The following is a 24,179-nucleotide window of genomic DNA, read 5'->3' as shown; positions in this document are numbered from 1 at the left end:
GTGTCCAGTTCAGGGTACCACACTTGAGGAAAGATGTGAAGGCTTTAGAGTGGGTGCAGAAGACATTTACACAAATGGTTCTAGGGATGAGGGACTTCAGTTATGTGTACAGACTGGAGAAGCTGAGGTTGTTCTCCTTGGAGAAGACAAGTTTGAGAGGAGATTTGATAGAATGATGATGAGGTGTCCAAGCAGATTAGATAGAAACCCAGGAAACTGTTCCCATTGGCAGAAGGGTCGAGAACTGGAGCACATTCAGATTTAAGGTGATTGGCAAAAGAACCAAAGGTGACATGTGGAAAAGATTTTTATGCAGCAAGTGGTTATGATCTGGAATGCAGTGGTGGAGGCAAATTCAGTTGTGGCTTTCAAAAGGGAATTAGATAAGCACCTGAAGGGAAAAGATTTGTAGGGCTATAGGGAAAGGACAGGGGAATGGGACTTGCAGAGAGCTGGCATGGGCTTGATGGGCTGAATAGCCTCCTTCTGTAATTCTGTGGTCACCAATGTCCTGAACTTTTACAGAGTGCATACGTGAAAATCTGCAGTACACCAAGAGCATTAATCAGCTCACTGATGCATTTTTCACCAAAGCAAGTGCACTTTGTCAGTGTTACCATGGAGAACTGACAACAGAAAAAGTGGGCACTGCTATTTTCCTACATTGCAGAATCCCTGGGAGTCCTTGATACTATTGATGGCATTCATGTGGATATTAGACTTTATGCACACAATTACTTGGGCTTCATGAATTGTAAAGGATTCTGCTTTCTCAATCTGAAACACATATACAAATGAATGCCTATTTTCCCAAGAGACAGTCATATGTTCCTTCATTTTAAGACAAACTTCTGAAGGAGAAAGCTGACTGAAAGGATGGACTGGTTCATGATACTGTTGCAAAGGCTGTGAACATCATCTAAGTGAAGATGCAGTGAGGCACATGAGCCACCAGGATAACCTTTAGAACATACTGCAGGCATGTTGCTGCAGTGTTAAATATACTTTTGTTAGTGTTGGCTGCAATCAAGATATCTTTGAAGTTGCCATAGGCTCTGATGTAAAGTGGTAAAGCATAACTCCGCACAAATAACTAGCACATTCTGTCACAGTTGCTGTAAGGCCAGCAAGATGTTTTGTTCATTGTTAATTACATTTCGATCAGGTAGTTTCCACCTTTTAAATGCAGGCCCATGAGGCCTGAATCCCGAGGCACTGCAACTGAACAAGAATGCGAGCTGACCCTCCTTTTACAGTTACTAGTGTGACAATTCCTGCTTTAAGTTACAGTTAGAAACTTTGTGTTGCTGCAGTATGGGGCATGTACTGTGAATCCTGAAAGAACTGTTTGAGTGCTTTGCACATAACCACTGTCAAGGTTTGACTGGTTGGTTGAGAGGAAACACTTTGTGCCATCCATACTTTTTCCATTCACTTGGTATAGGGAATTACTGGCAAACATCTTGGCTGCACCAAAAGTATTACATAGTTTTTTACAGCACAGCGACAGAGCGTTGGCCCAGAGGTCTTTGGCACTGTTTATGCTCCACACGAGCCCTTGTCCACTTTACTTCATCTTCCCCTATCAACATATCAGAGTGTTGGACACAGCATTCACATTTTTTCCTTTTCTCGACACAGTCTGCACCTCTCTGCTGTGGGGAAGGTACCACAGCCAAGAAGTATCTTTGAAATGTAGTCACTGTTAAGGGGACCTACTCTCTCCCTAGCTACCCTTTTACTCTTAAGGATCAGTGTGGCAATCTATGTGTGGAGCCACGGGCAAGGTCTTAAATGAATATTTCTCGTCTGTGTTTACTGTGGAGAAGGTCATGGAAGTGAGTGAGTTCAAGGGAGGGAATACTGATATCCTGGAGCATATCAACATTACAAAGGTGGAGGTGTTTTAGGTTTTGAAGTGCAATAAGGTGGATAAATCCCCAGGGCCTGAGCAGGTGTATCCTAGGATGCTATGGGAAGCAAGGGAGGAGATTGCTGGGGCCCTAGCAGAGATTTTTGTATCATTAGCCACAGTTAAGGTACCGGAAGACTGGAGGATAGTTAATGTTGTGCCTTTATTTAAGAAGGACAGCAGGGACTACAGGCTGGTGAGCCTTACATCAGTGGTGGGAAAGCTATTGGAAGGGATTCTGAGAGACAGTATTTATATGCATCTGGAAAGGCATGGTCTGATTAGGGATAGTCAGCAAGGCTTTGTGTGTGGGAAATCATGTCTGACAAATTTGATTGAGTTTTTCGAGGAGGTGACCAAGAGGATTGACGAGGGCAGGGCGATGGACGTTGTCTACATTAGCAAGGCCTTTGACAAGGTCCTGCATGGTAGGCTGGTCCAGAAGGTTCGAACACATGGGATCCAGGGTGAGCTAGCAAATTGCAGACAAAATTGGCTTGGTGATAGGAGCAGAGGGTTGTTTTTCAGATTGGAGGCCGGTGACCAGTGGTGTGCCACAGGGATGGGTGCTGGGCCCTCTGTTTGTCATATATATTAATGACTTGGATGTGAATGTAAGGGGCATGATTAGTAAGTTTGCAGATGACTCCAAAATTGGTGGTATAGTGGACAGTGAAGAAGGTTGTCTAAGGTTACAACAGGATATAGATCAACTGGGTAAGTGGGCAAGGGAGTGGCAAATGGAATTTAACGCAGACAAGTGTGAAGTGATGCATTTTGGGAAGTTAAACCAGGGCAGGACATATACCGTGAATGGCAGGGCCCTGGGGAGTGTTGTTGAGCAGAGAGACCTTGGGGTGCAAGTACGTAGTTCCCTGAAAGTGGCAACACAGGTAGACAGGGTGGCGAAGAAGGCGTATGGCATGCTTGCCTTCATCGGCTGAGGCATTGAGTACTAGAATTGGGACGTCATGTTACAGTTCTACATAACGTTGGTTCGGCCGCATTTGGAGTACTGTGTGCAGTTCTGGTCACCGCACTACAGGAAAGATGTGATTAAGCTAGAGAGGGTGCAGAAAAGATTCACAAGGATGTTGCCTGGTTTGGGGAGCTTGAATTATAAAGAGAGATTGGATAGGCTGGGTCTGTTTTCCCTGGAGCGAAGGAGGCTGAGAGGGGACATGGTAGAGGTATATAAAAATTATGAGAGGCATAGATAGGGTAGCTAGCCCGAGTCTGTTTCCCATGGTAGGGGTGACTAAAACTAGAGGGCATAGATTTAAGGTGAGAGGGAGGAGGTTTAAAGGGGATCAAAGGGGTAAATTTTTCACACAAAGTGGGTATCTGGAATGAGCTGCTTGAGGAGGTGGTGGAGGCAGGAACAGCAGTGACATTTAAGAGGCATCTGGACAGGTACTTGAATGAGCAAGGCATAGAGGGATATGGAATTAATGCAGGCAGGTAGGATTAGCATAGATAGGCATTATAGTCGGCATGGACGCGGTGGGCCAAAGGGCCTGTTTCTATGCTGTACAACTCTGAATGTTGTCATGTAGGGAAATGCGGCAGCCAATTTGCAAACAGCAACTCCCAAAAACAGCAATGAGGTACTGACTAGATAATCTGTTTTAAGGTAGTGGAGAGTTAAATATTAAACAGTACACTGGGAGAACTCGTGCTATTCCTCAAAGTGCCATGGGATCTTGGACGCCCAACCTGAGAGGGCAGGTGGGGCCTCAGTTTAATGTGTCCAAAAGAGAGAACCTCAAATGATACAACATCCCTCAACACTGCACTGCCATATCTGCCTAGGCTATGTGTTGTCTTTGGGATTTGCAACCCTCCCACAAGGACTGGGAGTTTCCTGGAACGGGGTACTTCCCCCCCCCCCCCCCCCCCAAGCGCTGCTTCCAGAAGACAGGGATATGAGCAATTCAAATTTCCCAGAGTGCGTACCTCACCTCCCCATTCTGTGATGTCAGTGGCTACTGTTGGAAAAGCCTCTGCTCAGTGATGTCACCTATAGAGCTATCGCCATCTGAAGGGCATGCTGGAGAGTTGGAAATTGAGATTGTTGGTAATCAGGAAGGGGAGTCTCTGAAGTGATGGGTGGGTGTGGCTGAAATGGTCGCGGGGGGGTCTTTGAAATCCGGGGGATTCGAGAAGGGGGGAATGGGGCTCAGGAAAAGAGGGGTGTTCGGTGGTGAGGAAGTAGTGGTTTGTGGGAAACTGAAGGATGCAGGATCAATGGAAGAGATGGAGGAATGGGGTCTCAGAGAAAAAGGGAGATTGGGGACCTGGAGATCAGAGTATTGGGACTGAAGTGGTGGTGGGGGTGGGGGGGGGGGTGAGCGGTGGTAAGGAATGGGGCTAACAATGGGTTGGGGGTGTGCATAGGGACCAGAATTTCTTGCAGAGATAGGAGAAGCAATAATTTGGTCAATGGGAGTGGCACTTTAGAGAGGAGCAATCAGTGAAGGGATAAGTGAAACCTGGGGATCTTATTGTGGGGAAATAGTGAAAGATTATTCCCACTGGTGGACAAATGAGGAACTAGGGAATGGAAACAAAGTTTTCTCGTGAAAGAAACAGAGGAATGGTGGAGCAAAGTTCTTGAACTGAGAGCTATTTGACCATGGAATCCTTCACCATGTATGTCTACTGAGGCAGAGATTAAATCTTTATTTCAAAGGCCCTGGGATAAATATTTGAAAAAGAAGAATTAAAGAAGATCTGGGTGGGCAGCACAGTGGTGCAGTGGTTAGCACCGCAGCCTCACAGCTCCAGCGCCCCGGGTTCAGTTCTGGGTACTGCCTGTGCGGAGTTTGCAAGTTCTCCCTGTGACCACGTGGGCTGCCGCCAGGTGCTGTGGTTTCCTCCCACAGCCAAAGACTTGCAGGTTGATAGGTAAATTGGCCATTGTAAATTGCCCCTTCTCTCTCTCTCTCTCTCTCTTTCTCTCTCTCAAAAGGACAATGCACCTTTTGAGAAGTGCCCCAAACACAGAGTTTTGTGCAAACTCTTAATGCAGCCTACTTTTTTGCCTTGTGAAGTCCAAGTACAGATTGGCTGTGACTGAGGTTCCCATTTCAGAGTTGTCACCTTCACAGAGAATCAGAGTCAGAGGAGATAGGAAGATACATTGAGACAGTTAAAATTCGCATCATCTGAGGAACCTGACCACACCTTGTGCAGTGCAGGGGGATTCTGGTTATGGTTTCAGGGTGAATATCAGCAGGTTATAGGATTACTACTAGATATAGGTAAGATATCTGAACATTACACTTATTACTATCAGTGAGCTAGTATATTACTGTTGGTTATGCGGGGAATCTGCGTGTTACAGCTTTATTATTAGTCATTAGTGCAGTTTCAGTGAGTTACCAATTACAATCATAGAATGGTTAAAGCACAGAAGGAGGCTGTTTGGCCTGTCGTGTCTGTCCAGCTCTCTGCAAGAGCAACTCTGCTAGTTCCGCTTCCACGCCCTTTCCCCACAGCCCTGCAATTTTTTTCTCTTTAGGTGCTTATCTAATTCCTTTTTGAATGCCATTATCGAATCTGCCTCCAGCAGTCTCTCGGGTAGTGCATTCCAGATCATAACCACATGCTGCGTTTTTTAAAAAAAAATCCTCCTGTTGCTGTTGGTTCTTCTGCCATTCACCTTTTTAAATCTGTGTTCTCTGGTTCTTGACCAATGGGAACAGTTTCTCTCTATCTATTCTTTTCGAGACTCCTCATGATTTTGAACACCTCTATCAAATCTTCTCCCAGCTTTTTCTTCTCTAAGGAGAACAGCCCCAGCTTCTCCAGTCTATCCACATAACTGAAATCCCCCATCCCTGAAACCATTCTCAAATCTTTTCTGCACCCTCTTTCAAGCCTTCATATCCTTTTCTATAGTGTTACTAATAGTTTACCATCAGTTACCAGTGGAATCAAAGTTCCTCCCATCCTCTTCCCCGCACTCCAGTTCCCCTCTTTGCCTGCTCATGGGTGGCCTCCCAGTTCTTGAAACTTGAACAGCTGTTGGTGCAAAACCAGAAGTAAAAATACTCAACTACTGGGTACTCTACTGTTACAAGGTAAATGCAATAATATTTGTAAATGTCAAGTGAACAAACATTCAGAAATGCCTCCAACTAGTTTCGGAACCCTATTCTCTGATTTGGAGTTTGAACCATGACCTTCTGATGCGGAGGTGGAAGTACTACCACTGACACCTACTAGGGACGAGGATGTACTTTTAAAACACTTCTCCCTGCCTATACAATTTAAAAGCTTATTTTCACCATTAGAAGTCACAAGTTGTATGCTGATTTTTCTCAAATATGTTGGATTGCTGTATTCAGCATTTTGTACCAAGAAGGATGGCATGCACATTGAGAGGCACTTATTCATAGACCCACTGTGAGCAGGTGCGGGGTGTGAGGTTCCAGCAGGCAAGAGTTGGATTGTCTTTACACAGTTTTCCAGCTTGCTTTGTCACACAGATGATCCTGGCTGAGAAAAAAGCAAAACCAGTGGACATGCTGATTGTGATCTTGGTACCCTAATGAAGAGTGCGAATATTATTATGTCATTCATCAAGTCAGATTTGAATATGCTCTTCATTGAATACATCAGAAGAATAATTGGAATTTTTAAATTTTATCTAGGCTGAAAGGTAAAGCAAACACAGTAATGAGAGATTACGTGCTTCCAGACTTCAGCACCATCAAGAAGGGTTTCTGTAAGGTAAGTCACCTGGATATGTTAGTTGCTGGTTCACCCAGAGATTGAACATTGGCATTTCATCTCAGAACCTATTTTTAACACAACATGGTTCATTGGAATTATGTACTAACTGCCACTGATGGTCTAGTATTACTGCAGTTATGCTATCAAGTGTAGTATAATCTCTTTGAAGGTTATTATGTAAAGCAATAGGCACTTCAATATTTAGATTGGAGTCTTGGGACAGCAATGCTCAAATAAAAGTACAGCTTCCATGTGCCCTCTCCACTGTGTACCTTATTCCTGAACCATTTCAAATTAAGGCCTGACGGAGGCCAGTTTTGCTATGTGGATCTACATTTAATGCATGTCTGAATTTTGCAGCTGTACATACATGAATGATTTCATGATATATTGCAGCAACCATTTATTAGTGTAAGTGTTAAAGACTGAACTCTTTTTTTTCAACCTCTGATTGCTTCAACTTGATACTACAAACTTGATTTGGAAAGTCAATTTTGTGTCCTATAAATTGTAGGGTATGGGTGTTGACACAAAATAGTACTATGACACCAGCGTATTGACATACTGAACCAGCTCTCTGCTTAGTAGGTTACACTGCAGAATGAGAGGGCTTGTGTGAATATCTGTGTCGACAATACTATTGGTTCTTGTGTGATCAGGTCATTTTTATGTCTGAGTGGTTTTTGCCATTGATGCCATCTTGTCAAGGTTAAAAACGATTTATGATGCCTAGTTCTTGTACTTTGCAAAACACCCTGATTAGTGAGGGTTAAATTTCAGAAGTTTGTTTAGAGATCCACAATGTGTTCTTGATAATTCACCTGTGAAGTTTGGAGATCAGTCTGCATTGGGACCTGCAGTTACTGTTTTTTAATTTTTCTAATTTTTTTGTTACTTTTTTTTTCCCTTTTTGTTTGAGCTCAACAAGATGAGGATGATGGTGCTGGGGGAGAAAAACTCTTCCATTTCAGGCCCACAACATCATGATCAAACACTCCCCGCGTTGTGTGTTGCATAACCAGTAACAGAATAAAGTTCCCAACACTCTGTCCAAACAGTGTACCTCAGTCCCAATCACAGAATAGTATCCCTTACTGCACCAGTGAGAGAATTTTTCCATTTCCCACAGCAGCTCTCTGTGTCCTCTATGAGTGAGATTGCTAATTAGGGACAGTTTTTGTCTGTGCATATATGCCTAACAAGGTCTGTTCAAACTCATTTCATACAAGACTCCTTCTAGTGAGCATCTAGAGGAGATTTTTATCCCTTGATTTGAATTCGGTTGCCAAGGTGGCAGGTTGGTGAGTAACCTATTATGCTACCCAGTTCTTGTTTTAAATTGCTTCTGGACCGGACCACATTAACTTTTAAGCTGCTCATATGCATTACAGCGCACATTGGTACTGGCTTGGAGCTACAAATGTAAAATTGTGATACAAAACAAGGTCTAATGTTTGACTTGAAAGTAGTTTGCAATGTCCTCTGCTTCACCTGTCGTAGAATCGTTAAAGCACAGAAGGAGGCCATTCGGCCTGGTGAATCCATGGCGGCTCTCTGCAAGAGCAACGCAGCTAGTCCCACTCCCCTGCCCTTTCCCTGTAGCCCTGCAAATCTTTCTCTTTAGGTGCTTATCCAATTCCCTTTTGAAAGCCATGATTGAATCTGCCTCCACCACACTCTGAAGGAGTGCATTCCAGATCCTAACCACTCGCTGTATTCAAAAAAAATTCTTCATGTTGCTGTTCCTTCTTTTGCCAATCACCTTTAATCAGTGTCCTTTGGTTTCTCGACCCTTCCGCCAATGTGAACAGTTTCTCCCTATCTACTCTTTTTAGATCCCTCGTGATTTTGAACACCTCGATCGAATCTCCTCTTAATCTTCTGTCCTTTAAGGAGAACAACCCCAGCTTCTTTAGTCTATCTGCGTAACTGAAGTTTTTCATCCCAGGACCCATGTTCATAAACCATTCTGCACCCTCTCTAACATCCTTCCTAAAGTGCAGTGCCCAGAATTGGACAAAAATGCTTCAGTTGAAGTCAAACCAGACTATCATACAGGTTCATCACAACTTCTTTGCCTTTGTATCCTAACCCTCTCTTTATAAAGCCAAGGATTCCATATGCCGTTCTAACCACTTTAACAACTTGCTCTGCCGCTTTCAATGATTGGTGCACATATACCCCAGGTCTGTCTGTTCCTGCACCCCTTTCAGAATTGTATCTTTTATTTTATATTGCTTCTCCTCATTCTTTCTACCAAAATGTATCACTTCACACTTATCTGCATTAAATTTCATCTGCCACATCTCTGCCCATCCCCCCAGGCTGTTTATGTCCTCGTGTAGTCTATCCCTACCCTCCTCACAGTTCACAATACTTCCAAGTTTTGGGTCGTCTGCAAATTTGTAATTGTGCCCTGTATACCCAAGTCTAGGTCATTAATATAGATCAAGAAAAGCAGTGATCCTAGTACCAAACTCCACTGTATACCTTCTCCAGTCTGCAAAATAACCATTAACCACGACTCTCTATTTTCTGTCACTTAGCCAACTTTGTATCCTGTTTGAAACCTTCTATTTGTTATGGGAAACTCTTGAGCAAGGCATTGTAACTTTGGGGCGTGTAAATGCATACCGTGTCCATGGTTACATAACAGAGACCTGAAACAGTGCTCACTGGCAAGTCAGTTTTTTGGAGGAAAGAGGAAGTCTGTTTGTTTGATGTAAGATTATCTTTTATGATTATCCTCTGGGCAACTTCTCCAGGATACAGTGCAGACTAGTAATCAAATATAAAGCCACTGTGCAATTTTCCCATCAATCAGCATATCATTATGTTAAGTACTGGGTTTCCTTCAAGCCATTGCTTACAAATCCACCCTATTTTGGGTTGATTTGAGAAATAGACCATCAACTCTGATTACCATTACTATGACAACTATAGATGGTTATTTCTGTTGCTTGGAGTTGAGGAGGGTGCTTTTGTATATATTGTATATATGGCTAAACCTGGATATAGTTCACCCTTGATCTCTGATCTAGAAAATTCCAAATAATTACAATTTTTAATATTGCAGAGCAAAACCTCCTCAATGTTCCTTCTCCATTCCCTGTGCTCCGTGCAACAGCCACCCTGCAATACATGCCTAAATTGTTCCTTAGCATCAGCTGCTTCAGTGAGCTGCTAGTAAATGGGTGTGCACAACTCTGGAATGGGACTCCTTTCATTTTTTCCCCCCCTCTTGACCAATATCTAGTTTCCCCTCAGAATTAACCTACCAAATGAAGCAGCTGGGTCACGACACAATGGTGTGGCAAATCAGAGATTTTAATATTTGTCCAACACCCCTTAGGACTGTCTCTAACCAATAATTTAGTACCAGAGTTCATTCTTGTAATCAACAATCTTAAATACAAGCTAATTTTTATTGTTAACGTGTGTAACTTGTTAATGTAACTGAAAATTTCCTGACTTTCATATACTTAATTCACCTCTGATTTTTTTTATTACTAAATTACTACGTTTGTGTTATTCTGTAGATGCAGAAAGGATGTTCCCAATGGTGGGGGAGTCCAGAACCAGGGGTCATAGTCTAAGGATAGGGGGTAAAAGAGGAGAAATGACTTCACCCAGTGGTGAACTTGTGGAATTCGCTACCACAGAAAGCAGTTGAGATCAAAACATTGTATGTTTTCAAGAAGGAGTTAGATATAGCTCTGGGGGCGAAAGGGATCAAAGGACATGGGCAAAAGCGGGAACAGGTTACTGAGTTGGATGATCAGCCATGATCATAATGAATGGTGGAGCAGGCTCAAAGGGCCAAATGGCCTACTCTTACTCCTATTTTCTAAGTTTCTATGAGAAATATAGCAACATACAGCACAGAAGGAGGCCATTCAGCCCATTGTGCCTATGCTGGCTTTTAGAACAGTTGTTAGTCACACTTCCCCACATTTTGTTCATAATCCTGTAAATTCCTCATTATCAAATAGCCTATCCAATTCATTTTTTAAATTATTTATGGAATTGGCTTCCTGCACCTTTGAGTAGAATATTCAGATCCAGATAACTGAGGGAAAATGTTTCTCCTCATCTCCCCTCTAGATCTTTAACCAATGAAATTAAATCCATGACCTCTGGTTATTGATCCACTCGCCAGAAGGAATAGTTTTTTCTCTATCTACTCTATAAAAACTGTTGGTCAGTTGAAAACTGTTAGGTCACTGCTTAACTTTCTCTGTTCCAAGGAGAACAGTCCTAACTTTTCCAACCTCTTTTCATCCCTGGTAACATCCTCGTAAACCCCCTCTGCACCCTTTCGAAGGCCTTTATATCTTGCTTGAAATGTGGTGCCCAGAATTGTCCTCAATACTCCTGTTGAGGCCCAACCAGTGACTTACAAAGTTCTAGCATAATCTCTTTGCTTTTACCTAAGTAACCCATAAATTTTTAAACCACCATATCAATTTGCCTTGCCAAGTTCTCTCTGCTCATCTACACGTATCACAATCAGGCCATCTATAATATACTGTTTTTCCATATTCCTCCCAAAGTGCATCACTTCACACTTCTCCACATTGAACTCCATCTGCCATGCTTCTGCCCATTTCACCATCCTGAAGCCTACAGCTGTCATCTTCACTATCTACTGCTTTGCTAAGTTTAGAATTATCTGTAGACTTTATAATGCTGCTCCCTACACCCGAGTCTAGGTCGTTTATAAAAATTGAAAAGAGTAATTGATCCCAAGTTCACCCTTGGGAAATTCCACTGCATGCCACCTCCCACTCTGGAAAACATGCATCCATCACCACCCTTTACTTCCTGGCACTAAGCCAATTTCATAACCATACTGCTATTTTCCCCTTAATCTCATGGGCTTCCATCTTCTTAATAACCCTTCTGTGTGTATTTGTTGAATATCTTCCAAAAGTCCATATATACATCTACTGCTCTACCTTGCTCAACCTTCTCTTTTCTTCATCAAAGAATTCAATCTAGTTGGTCAGACATGATTTGCCTTTAACAAATCCATACTGGCATGCCTTTTCAAATGAAAGTTTATTTTGTCCTTGATAATGGTTTCCATTAATTTCACACCACTGATATTAGGCTGACTAGCCTGTAGTTTCCTGATTTTTGCCTCTCCCTGTCCTTGAATAGTGATATAACATTAGCAACCCTCCAGTCTTCTGGCACTACTCTTGTATCCAATGACTCTGCTATTTCTAAATTTGCTTTTATCAGCAACCTATGATGCATTCCATCTGGACAAGGTGACTTATCAACTTTCAGTAATGCTAATCTTTTTAGTACATCATCTGTATCTATTGTTATCCTGTCCATAACTTCCCTTTCTCTTTTAATGCAATCTTCACATCATCTACCTTGGCTTGTGAAGACAGATGCAAATTACTCATTTTAATACTTATGCCCTGTCCTCTGCCTCTACATGAAAATTCCTCTTCACATCCTTAATAGGCCCAACCTTTTCCTTAGCTAACCGCTTGCATTTTATATGCTTATAAAATGTTTTGGGGTTCAATTTCTTTTCTCGACCTCCTTTTTGTCTCCCATATTAACTTTTTTTCAATTCCCTCCAGTATTATCCTTAATTTTCTTAGTTAGTAACTGAATTTTGCTCCTGAGATTTGTCCTAAACCTTTTTCTATTTTATTTTAACTTCTATTTCCTTTACCATTCAGGGCACATTAGCTTTGGCTGTTTTACTTTTCCCTTCAGGGCAATATGACTGGTTTATACCTGAACACTTTCTATTGCTCTGTTATTGCTTTACCTTACACTTGCTTTATCCAATCTGGTGCTAGTTCCCTTCTTAAATCATTGAAATTTGCTCTTCCTCAGTTGAGCATTTTTGCCTTTGCTATTTTCTGGCCTCTTTCCAAATTACTTTCAACTGAACTGTGTTGTGGTCACTGTTAGCTAGATGATTTCTGACGATAACACACTCCATTTGCCCTAATTCATTTCTCAGAACCAAATCCAACAACACAATCCTTCCTAAAATAAAAGCAAAGTACTGCAGATGCTGGAAATCTGAAATTAAAAACAAAAAATGTTAGAAATACTCAGCAGGTCTGGCAGCATCTGTGGAGCGAGAAACTGAGTTAACTGATGAAAGGTCACTGACCTGAAATGTTAACACTGTTTCTCTCTCCACAGATGCTGCCAGACCTCCTGAGTATGTCCAGCATTTTTTGTCTTCATTACTGCTACCTTCCTGTTGTGCAATAGACATATTGATAAAGTTCTCCTGCACATATGAGAAATTCCTCTCCTTCCCTATGCTTAGCAGTATATTTTTCCCAGTCTATATTAGGGTAATTAAAGTCTGCTAATATTACTGCTCAATTTTTGTTACAAAGCCTTTGAAATGTGTCTACAAATGTGCTCATCTGTCAGCCTCTCACTATTTGGGAGTTTTCTTTTTGTAAAGCTCCAACAATGTAACAGCTCCCAGTTTGTTCTTTGACTCAACCCAAGTAGATTCAGTCCTAGAATCATCTGGTAAATCCTTTCTATTTAGAACTGTAACATCGTCCTTAATCAATACTGCCACACCCCTTCCTCTTTTCTCTCCTTCTTGAATACTTGGTAACCAGGAATATTAAGAGCGCATTCCTGGTCTTCTTTGAGCCATGTCTCTGTTAATGCAACTAAGCCATAATCCCATATCGCAATTTGTGCCTGCAGCTCACCGCGGACATTGACGTACATGCTATTTAATACCTCCTTTGTCACTTTTGCTTTTTCTCCTCAATCTGGTCCCTGCAATTTGTGGATATTTCTAATTTTATTGCTGTTTATATCTCGCTGACCTCTGATTTCATTTTTTTTTGTGGATCCCATCCCGCTGCCAAACTAGTTTAAACCCTCCCCAACAGTACTGGTTAAACTCAGCGAGAAAATTTGTATCGGCTTTTTTTTTTAGGGCAATCCATTCATCCTGTACAGGTGCCCCTTCTCCGAGAATTGGTCCCAGTGCCCCAAGAATCTGAAACCGTCCCTTCTGCGGCACTTCTCCAGCCAAGCATTTACCTGCACTCTCTTCCTGTTTCTATACTCACTGGCATGTGGAACTGTGAGTAATCCTGAGATTACTACCTTTTGAAGTCCTGTTTTTAATCTTTCTCTTAACTCTTGAAACTCTACCTGAATGACCTCAACACTTGCTCTACCGATGTTCTAAAATGGACCGCGACTTCTGGCTGTTCCCCTGGCAGGATATCCCGCATCCAGAGGGTAATGTTCTTTACCCTGGCTCCAAGGAAACAACATACCATTCGGGATCATACTTGTGGTTACAGAAACATGTCTATGCCCTTAACTATTGGCAGAATATTTCCCCTGGCTGGGGGGGGTGTCTAGAACTAGGGGACACAGGCTGGAATTTTACCTTATTTGGATGGGCGTTCGCCACCGAATGGAGAATGCCGAGCGAGAGAAGAGGATAAATTGAGTCCGAGGATCGAGGCCCGACCCTTACCTTCTGGGAGTGGAGAGCAGTCCAGGTGCACCAGAGTTTGGAAAAAAAAAGTCAACAGTGACATCACAGGAAAGCTGCAAGATGATTGGTTGGTGAGTAACAGCTGTTAGTGCCTGGAAATAGCTTTTAAAAAAAAAATCAGGGGAAAGTTCTTTCTTTAAACCTACCATATAAGTGATAATGTTAGTACTACTAAAGTGTGTTTTTTTTTTAATTAGTGGAATTTATTAAGGACTTTAGATCGCAGTGGGTAGTGTTTGGAGTAGAACAAGGCCCCTAGCGTAATTAGTATTTTATAATTAAAGGGAGTAACTAAGTAATCTAAAGGTAAGTCATGGCAGGAGAGCTCGCACCTGTGATATGCTCCTCCTGCGCTATGTGGGAAATCAGGGACGCTTCCAGTGTCCCTGATGACCATGTGTGCAGGAAGTGTATCCAGCTGCAGCTACTGGCTACCCGCATTACAGAGCTGGAGCTGTGGGTGGATTCACTGTGGAGCATCTGTGATGCTGAGGACGTCGTGGATAGCACGTTTTGCGAGGTGGTCACACCGCAGGTAATGGTTGTGGAGGCAGAAAAGGGATGGGTGACCATCAGGCGGAGTAGTAGGCGCAGGAAGGTAGTTCAGGAGTCCCCTGTGGCCATCCTCCTCTCAAACAGATATATCACTTTGAACACTGTTGGGGGGGATGGCCTCCCAGGGGAAAGCAGCAACAGCCAAGTTTGTAGCACCACAGATGGCTCTGCTGCGCAGCAGGGGGGGGAAAAAGACTGGGAGAGCCATTATGATGGGAGATTTAATTGTAAGGGGAACAGACAGGCATTTCTGTGGCTGCAAACGAGACTCCAGGATGGTATGTTGCCTCCCTGGTGCTAGGGTCAAGGATATCTCCGAACAGCTGCAGGACATTCTGAAGGGGGAGGGTGAACAGCCAGTGGTCGTGGTACATGTCCATACCAACAACATAGGTAGAAAAAGGGATGAGGTCCTGCAAGATGAATTTAAGGAGTTAGGAGCTAGTTAAAAAGCAGGAGGGAGGGATTTAGATTCCTGGGACATCGGGACCAGTTCTAGGGAAGGTTGGACCTGTACAAGCAGGACGGGTTACACCCAGGCAGGACCGGAACCGATGCAGGGGCATTTGCTAGTGCTGCTGGGGAGGATTTAAACTAGAATGGCAGGTGGATGGGAACCTGAGCCAGGAGACTGAGGAGGAGGAAACAAGGACAGAAACAAAAAGACAAAAGTGGAAGGCATAGAAATCAAGGGCAAGAAACAAATAGGGCCATAGTCCGAAATAATGCTAAGATGATTAAGAATGTTAAAAAGACAAGCCTAAAGGCATTGTGTCTCAATGCACAGCGTATTCGCAATAAGGTAGGCGAATTAACCACGCAAATAGATGTAAATGGATATGATATAGTTGCAATTATGGAGACATGGCTGCAGGGTGACCAAGGATGGGAGCTGAACATCCAAGAGTATTCAATATTTAGGAAGGACAGGCAAAAATGGAAAGGAGGTGGAGTAGCGCTGTTAGTAATAGAGGAAATCAATACAATAGTGAGGAAGGATATGAGCTCAGAGAGTCCTGATATGGAATCTGTATGGGTGGAGCTAAGCAACACCAAGGGGCAGAAAACGTTGGTGGGGGTTGTATATTGACCCCCAAACAGCAGTGGTGATGTAGTGGATGGCATTAAGCAGGAAATTAGAGACACAGGTAATAAGAGTCCAACTGTAATTATGGGTGACTTTAATCTACATATAAATTGGGCAAACCAAATTAGCAGTAACTATAGAGGAAGAATTCCTGGAGTGTATACGTGACGGTTTTTTGGACCAATATGTTGAGGAACCAAATAGAGAACTGGCCATCCTAGACTGGGTATTGTGTAATGAGAAAGGATTAATTAATAATCTTGTTGTGCGGGGTCCTTGGGGAAGAGTGACCATAACATGATAGAATTCTTTACTAAGATGGAGAGTGAGAGAGTTGATTCCGAAACTAAGGTCCTGAATCTAAATTAAGGAAACTGAAGGTATGAGGCGTGAGTTGGCTATGATAGATTGGGGAACGTTATTTAAAGGGTTGACAGTGGATAGGCAATGGCTAGCATTTAAAGAGCTCGTGGATGAATTACAACAATTGTTCATTCCTGTCTGGCACAACAATAAAACAGGAAGAGTGGCTCAACTGTGGCTTACAAAAGAAATTAGGGATTGTATTAGATCCAAGGAGGAGATATATAAAATGCCCAGAAAAAGCAGCAAACCTGAGGATTGGGAACAGTTTAGAATTCAGCAAAGGAGGACAAAGGGATTGATTAAGAAGAGGAAAATAGAGTATGAGAGTAAGATTGCAGAGAACATAAAAACTGACTGTAAAAGCTTCTATAGATATGTGAAGAGAGAAAGATTAGTGAAGACAAATGTGGGTCCCTTACAGTTAGAAATGGGGGAATCTATAATGGGGAACAAAGAAATGGAAGACCAATTAAATACATTCTTTGGTTCTGTCATCACAAAGGAGGACACACATTACCTCCTAGAAATGTTGGGGAACATAGGGTCTAGTGAGAAGGAGGAACTGTATGAACTCAGTATTAGTAGGGAAATTGATGGGATTGAAGGCCGATTAAATCCCTAGGGCTTGATAATCTACATCCCAGAGTACTTAAGGAAGTGGCTCTAGAAATAGTAGATGCATTGCTGGTCATTTTTCAAAATTCGACAGACTCTGGAACAGTTCCAACAGATTGGAGGGCAGCTAATGTAATCCCACTATTTAAAAAAGTAGGTAGAGAGAAAACAGGGAATTATAGACCGATTAGCCTGACATCAGTAGTGGGGAAAATGCTACAATCCATTATAAAAGATGTAATAGCAGAACACTTGGAAAACAATGACAGGATTGGAAAAAGTCAACATGGATTTGCGAAAGGGAAATCATGCTTGACAAATCTACTGGAATTTTTTGAGGATGTAACCAGAAGAATAGATAAGGGAGAACCGGTGGATGTGGTGTGTTTGGACTTTCAGAAGGCTTTCGATAAGGTCCCCCATAAGAGATTAGCGTGCAAAATTAAAGCACATGGACTTGGGGGTATGGATAAAGAACTGGTTGGCAGACAGGAAACAAAGAGTAGGAATAAACGGATCTTTTTCTGAGTGGCAGGCAGTGACTAGTGGGGTATCGCAGGGATCAGAGCTAGGACCCCAGCTATTCACAATATATATTAATGATATAGATGAGGGAATTAAATGTAATATAGCGAAGTTTGCAGATGACACAAAGCTGGGTGGGATTGTGAGCTGAGAGGAGCATGCAGAGAAGTTCCTTTGTGATTTGGACAGGATGAGTGAGTGGACAAATACATAGCAGATGCAGTATAATGTGGATAAATGTGAGGTTATCCACTTTTGTGGCAAAAACAAAAAGGCAGATTATCTGAACGGCGATAGATTGGGAAAGGGGGAGGTGCAGCGAGACCTGAGTGTCTTTGTGCACCAGTCGCTGAAAGTAAGCATGCAGGTGCAGCAGGCAGTTAAGAAGGCAAATGGTATGTTGGCCTTCACAGCGAGAGGATTAGAGTACAGGAGCAAGGATGTCTTGCTGCAATTATACAAGGCCTTGGTGAGACCACATCTAGAGTATTGTGTGCAGTATTCGTCTCCTTATCTGAGAAAGGATGTTCTTGCTATGGAGGGAGTGCAGCGAAGGTTCACCAGACTGCTTCCTGGGATGGCAGGACTGATGTATGAAGAGAGATTGGGTCAATTAGGCTTGTATTCGCTAGAGTTTAGAAGAATGAGAGGGGATCTCATAGAAACCTACAAAATTCTAACCGGACTGGACAGACTAGATGCAGGAAGGATGTTCCCGATGGTGGGGGAAGTCCAGGACCAGGAGTCACAGTCAAAGGATAAGGGGTAAGCCATTTAGGACTGAGATGAGGAGAAATTTCTTTACCCAGAGAGTGGTGAACCTGTGGAATTCTGTACCATGGAAAGCAGTTGAGGCCAAATCATTAAATATATTCAAGAAAGAGTTAGATATAGTTCTTGGTGCTAATGGGGTCAGGGGAGAAAGCGGGAACAGGTTATTGAGTTTGGATGATCAGCCATGAACGTATTAATGGCGGAGCTGGCTGGAAGGGCCAAATGGCCTCCTATTTTTCTATGTTTCTGAAAGTCAGTAGCGAACCCGCTTCCACCTAGCCCGGGGATCCGTCCCGCATTTTACTGGTCGCCGGGCTCGAATTGTCCCGAGTCGGGACTTCCACCCGCTTGAGGGAGGAAGTCCCGTCTCATTGAGCTGCTGGCCAGTCATCAGGCCGGCAGCTCTTAGTCCCAGCAGCATCACTGGGAACGGTGGCCATTGCTGGGACTGCAGCCTAGCCAACCGAGGATGATGCCATGGAGCTGGGATCCAAGGTAGGTTTTGGATGCCTCACCAGGGTGATCGGTTGTGCCCCAGTGAGGCAAGGGTGTTGGTTTGGGGGAAGGAGGTGGGGGGTGGGGTGTCTTGGGTCCCAGAGGTGGGTTGGGAGGCGGGGACGGCCCTCAATTGGGCACCCTGTGTCCGATTGTCACGACACCCACTCAGGGCGCGGAAAGGCCGGCAGCTCTCACTGGCCACTTAAGGGCCTTGATTGGCCTGGGGCGGGCGGACCCTTTGTCACCCCCACCCGACCCCCGCAATACCGGCTCGTTGGGGTGGTGTAAAATTCCGGGCACAGTCCCAGAATAAGAGATAGGTCATTTTGGACTGAGATGAGGAGGAATCTCTTCACTGACGGTAGTGAAGGCTGAGGTATTGAGTACGTTTAAGACAGAGATTGATAGATTTCTAGATAATAAAGATGTCAAAGGATATGGGGATTGTGCAGGAAAATGGTGTTGAGTTGAAGATCAGCCAAGATCTAGTCGAATGTTGGAACAGGCTCGAGGGGCTGAATGGCCTGCATCTGCTCCTTTGAATCACCTATGTCGACTGCATTTCTACTCTTCCTTTTTCCCCCCCTGTGTGCAGTCAAATCTCCTGTGGAGCCATGGCATGTGGTGATTCTTACTCTATTCCTCCAAGGAGTTGTCACCCTCCCCAGTATTCAAAACTAAAAACCAGTTAGTGAGTGCCACTGACTTGGGGGATTCCTGCACTACCTGTGTCTTCCTCCTACCCTGGCTGGTGATCATCCATTTTATCACCTCCTGCACCTTCTATAGCAGTGGGGTGACCACCTCATGGAACATGCATTCAAGGAAACTCTGAGTCCCAGGTGCACTGCAGGTGCTCCTGAAGCCAGAAACTCGGAGATTGAGCTCAAGTAACTGGTAGCATTTCCTGCACTCATGGTTATTCCAAAAGAAAGAAAGACGCATCAGGATACATGAAGTGTTCTGGAGTTCTCACGTAGAACAGGATGCATATGCAATGGGTGCCAGCTGGCCTGCCATGGTAGTCAAATCATTGACCTCTGAATTACTGAGACCCTGACAACTAAAATGCTTGAGACTGAACTCTAACAATCTAAGATACTTGTGTCTAAGGCACTGAGATTCTGACATATACAAATTTGAGAAACGGACCTCTGAAAGACAGTAGTAAAAAAGTAACTACAAACACTGGAAATGACATTTATAAATCTCAAATGAAATGGAAACTACCATCAAGTGTATTTCAACATTGAAAAAATGGACAATTTAATAAAACAAACGCTTAATTGTTGCCCCAAATCCGCTTCCTCTGCAACAGTGAGGTCACTTTTTAGAATTTCTTTCTTGGTGTTCCGCATTCAGCTCGTGTTCTGACTCTAACTTATTGTTCTGACTGACCCTCTGCTGCTGGTTCTCTGTTGCTCTCTTGCACATCCTCCCTTCAGACTTGCTCTCTTCACTCCTGCTTACTTGCGTTACTTAACTCAAATTATTGAATTAATGCATTTTTTTAAGCACAGAGCAGTGCTTCAAATCATCCATTCCAGAGTTATTGCCTGGTTTCAGAAATTGTTCAAATTGATATTTAGCTGTTGATAAATAGTTTGCATAATGACCTTAGGGCTTCAGAACTGGAGACTCTCTTTTCATCTGTTTGTGTATTTTATTTTAAGGATTTCTCAATTGTGTTGGTTTCTTCTGACTTTTCCTAATTTAGCCTCTGGAAGAGATGGTTTTTAGTGGAAAATACAAGACAAATGAACAGATTCTGCGTTTGACTAATGAGAGATTTGCTGTTCCTGAAATCCTCTTTCACCCTTCTGACATTGGCATTCAGGAGATGGGAATACCAGAAGCAATAGTTCATTCTGTGCAAAGTTTACCTGAAGGTGAGGAGCTTCAGGAATCGAAACTGTTTCAAATGACTTTTTGCATAAACATTTCTTGGATCCCGATCTGCAACAGCAACAACCATTTGCATTTAGATAGTATCTTTAACATATCAAGTCCTAAGGCACTTTTCAGGACTGCTATCATTCAAAATTTGACATTGAGTCACCTAACAAGAGATTAGGATCAGACTTGGTCAAAGAGGTAGGTTTTAAGAAGTGTCTTAAAGGAGGACAGGGTGGACATGTTTAAGGAGGGAATTCCAGAGCTTGGGACCTAGGCAGTTGAAGGCAGATTTGACAGTGATGGAAATTGAGGATGTGCAGGAGGCCAGAATTGGAGGAATACAAGAGTTTTCAGCGGGTTGTAAGGCTGGAGGAGTTTACAGAGATCGTGAGGGGGTGAGGTCCTGGAGGAATATGAAAACCAGGATGAGATTTTAAAATCGAGACAAGTCTTATGATGTGTTTATCCAGCAGCATCATTATAATTCATATTTCACAGAATTGTTACAGCACAGAAGGAGGCCATTCGGCCTGTTGGGTCTGCACTGGCACTCCAAAGGAGCAATTTACCCACTTCCCCTGCCTTCTCCCCGTAGCCCTGCACATTCTTTGTTTTCAGATAACAATCCCATTCCCTCTTGAATGCCTTGATTGAACCTGTCTCCATCACGCTTTCTCAGGCACTGCATTCCAGATTCTAACCACTCGCGTGAAAAAGTTTTTCCTCATGTAGCCATTGCTTCTTTTGCCAATTATCTTAATTCTGTGCTCTCTTGTCGATCCTTCCACCAATGGCAACAGTTTTTCCCTATCTACTCTGTCCAGACCCCTCATGATTTTGAATACCTCCATCAAATCTCTTCTCAACCTTCTCTCCAAGGAAAACAGTCCCACCTTCTCCAATCTATCTAAATAACTGAAATCCTTTATCCCTGGAACCATTCTTGTGAATCTTTTATGCACTCTCTCTAATGCCTTCACATCTTTCCTAAAATGTGGCACTCAGAACTGGACACAATGCTCCAGTTGAGGCTGGACCAGTGTTCTACACAAGTTCAACATAACTTCCTTGCTTTTGTACTCTATGTCCCTATTAATAAAGTCTAGGATACTGTATGCTTTTGTAACCACTCTCTCAACCTGTCCTGCCACCTTGAATGATTTATGCACATATCTACCCAGGTCCCTCTGCTCCTGCACCCCCTTTAGAATTGTATCCTTTGTTTTATATTATCTTTCTGCGTTCTTCCTACCAAAATGAATCACTTCATGCTTCTCTGCATTGAACTTCATCTGCCACTTATCCACCCATTCCACCAACATGTCTATGTACTTTTGAAATTCTACACTAACCTCCTCACAGTTCACAATGCTTCCAAGTTTCATGTCACGTTCTGTACACTAAGGTCTAGGTCAGGAAGAGCAAGGATACTAACACCAACCCCTGGGGAACTCCACTACAAATCTTCCTGCAATCTGAAAAACAGCTATTAACATTACTGTCACTCAGCCAATTCCATATCAATATTGCCATTGTCCCTTTTATTCCATGAGCTTTAATTTGCTCACAAGTCTGTTGTGTGGCACTTTATCAAATGCCTTTTGAAAGCCTATGTACACATCAACAGCATTACCCTCATCGACCCTTTCTGTTACCTCATCAAAAAACTAAAATATTCATGCAAGCTATCTATAATTTCTTTTGAATATGTTGAAATCCAATTTAAAAAAAAAATTAAACTTGCTTTTTTTTAAACCAGAAATGCATCCACATTTCTATAAGAACATCGTCCTAACTGGTGGTAACACCCTCTTGCCAGGATTCAGAGATCGTGTTTATGCTGATGTCCGATCTCTTACTCCAAGCGATTATGATGTATCTGTTTTGCTGCCTGAAAAGTAAGTTTTGTCTCGGATACCATTAGTTATTTTAATTTCAAAAATGTGATTTTTGAATCTTTTTAAACTTTATTTTGAATGCACTATATTCCTATTTTCTTTCCTTCGTACTCTCACATTCTGCCTTTTGTATGTCAGTCAGTGGATGGGCAGTTGACTCTGGGTCTTCTCGCAGCATCTGCTAAAACCATTCTGACAAGCTGTAATATGTCCCCAATATGAAATCCTGTTAATCATGTTTAAATTTGGACAGAAGTGAAAATTATAATGTTTTTAAAAACTCCAGTCATAACTTTTCATTACTGTCAATTCTCGCCTGTTATCACATTAAATTGTCGTTCAGGTTACGTATGCTTAATGCATTGCACAAAATACTGATTTTATTTTCTGATAATGAACTGTGATTTATCACTGAATAACCTTGAAGTTATTATCTCACGATCACATTGTTCTACAGAGGGTTTACCATTTAACTCATGCAGTGAGCATGGGCTGATTCTGACATCATACTGAATAGGTATTAAAACTACATCCACAAACTCCACAGAAATACTGGTCCAAATATACATTAAGGTGATTTCAAGGCTGTAATTGTTCTGTGATTTTTAAATTTATTTGCCAGTGCTTGTATACCCCAGCTACACAAATCAAAGTATAAAAGGGCATTAGCAGAAATATCTGTGATGGAATTACTAATGATCACTGTAGGAATTAACTGAAAACTTCACATTTTCAAAATGCATGCACATGCACACCTGGCTGCTTGTCTCAATCTGCACTTTAATCTTCTTGCTATCTACCTTTCCCTCTGCGGATTCTTCCTTGCGGCATTGCTCTAATGATGGAATGCCTGGAAGCAGGGGCATCCCAGTAGTAGTACCAACAAAAAGAATATTGTGTTTTCACTCAGCCCTGCTGCTGCGTGAGTGCACTGGAGGAAAAGAAAAGGATCGGTAGGAGATCCGATGTGGAAATACAGATATCAGTTGGGAAATGTAGGCACGGGAAGGGAGAAGAGGGTATAACGGTGATGTCACTTGCTACAGTCCACGTGTTACCCAGAAAGATACTTGGTGTCATTATGCGCAGAACCAAATGCATCTCTAGCACTAAAATGAGTTAATTCAGTTCTTGACAAGTGGGGATTCTCCCTCCATGAATTATGTGATTTCAGTTTTCACATTGATTGGTGTGTTGTGTTTTGCCACTCTTCAATTTTTGCTGTGAAAATATGAGAGTCTGTTGTGGAATTCAAGTGATCTTTACTATATCATTCAAATCTTTAATGAAGCAGTAACATTGGGTTATTTTTTTCTTTCTTGCAGCCCTATCACACACTCATGGGAAGGTGGAAAATTACTTTCTGAAAGTTCAGATTTCATGGACTTGGTTGTTACCAAAGATGATTATGAAGAAAATGGGCACTGCATCTGTGAAGAGAAATTTGATATCTGAAGTAAAAAGATTTTCAAATGAGAGAAATTGGTTAGTTAAAAGAAAGTGAAGAGGATACTGCAGATACACTGGTGATGCTTTTTGAATAGAGAAAATGTGTATCTTACATTGATGCTGCAGTTATGAACTGTTGTATAATGAATCAGAATAACTGCCTTAACAGTGGGTGTGTGATCCTCTGACTGTCATTGATATTGCAGCTTATTCCCTATAGTTTTGTCAAAGGCAGTTCTGTAATTTATCTAGAAAATTGGGGTGTGGGGAGGAGAGAGATCACCGGCAAGGACTTTGTGTGCATTTTGTGTAAATAAATCAATCACTTTTTATAAA

General features: G+C 42.5%; 1 protein-coding gene across 3 annotated transcripts in view; it reads left to right on the top strand.

Annotated features, from left to right (window-relative positions):
• Positions 1 to 24,179, top strand: part of actr6 (actin related protein 6) — a 59,356-nt gene extending 35,177 nt beyond the window's left edge. For all 3 annotated transcript variants that reach the window (XM_068059044.1, XM_068059042.1, XM_068059043.1), the window contains 4 exons: positions 6,571 to 6,649; positions 20,318 to 20,489; positions 22,256 to 22,394; positions 23,720 to 24,179. In XM_068059044.1, the coding sequence (XP_067915145.1) occupies positions 6,571 to 6,649; positions 20,318 to 20,489; positions 22,256 to 22,394; positions 23,720 to 23,849 (520 nt within the window). In that variant the 3' untranslated portion in view covers positions 23,850 to 24,179. The remainder of the gene's footprint in view (positions 1 to 6,570; positions 6,650 to 20,317; positions 20,490 to 22,255; positions 22,395 to 23,719) is intronic.

The sequence above is a fragment of the Heterodontus francisci genome, chromosome 27 (genome assembly GCF_036365525.1).
Source record: "Heterodontus francisci isolate sHetFra1 chromosome 27, sHetFra1.hap1, whole genome shotgun sequence".
NCBI lineage: Eukaryota > Metazoa > Chordata > Chondrichthyes > Heterodontiformes > Heterodontidae > Heterodontus > Heterodontus francisci.
Note: the sequence above shows the minus strand (reverse complement) of the source record. Positions and strands in the feature narration are given on the sequence as shown.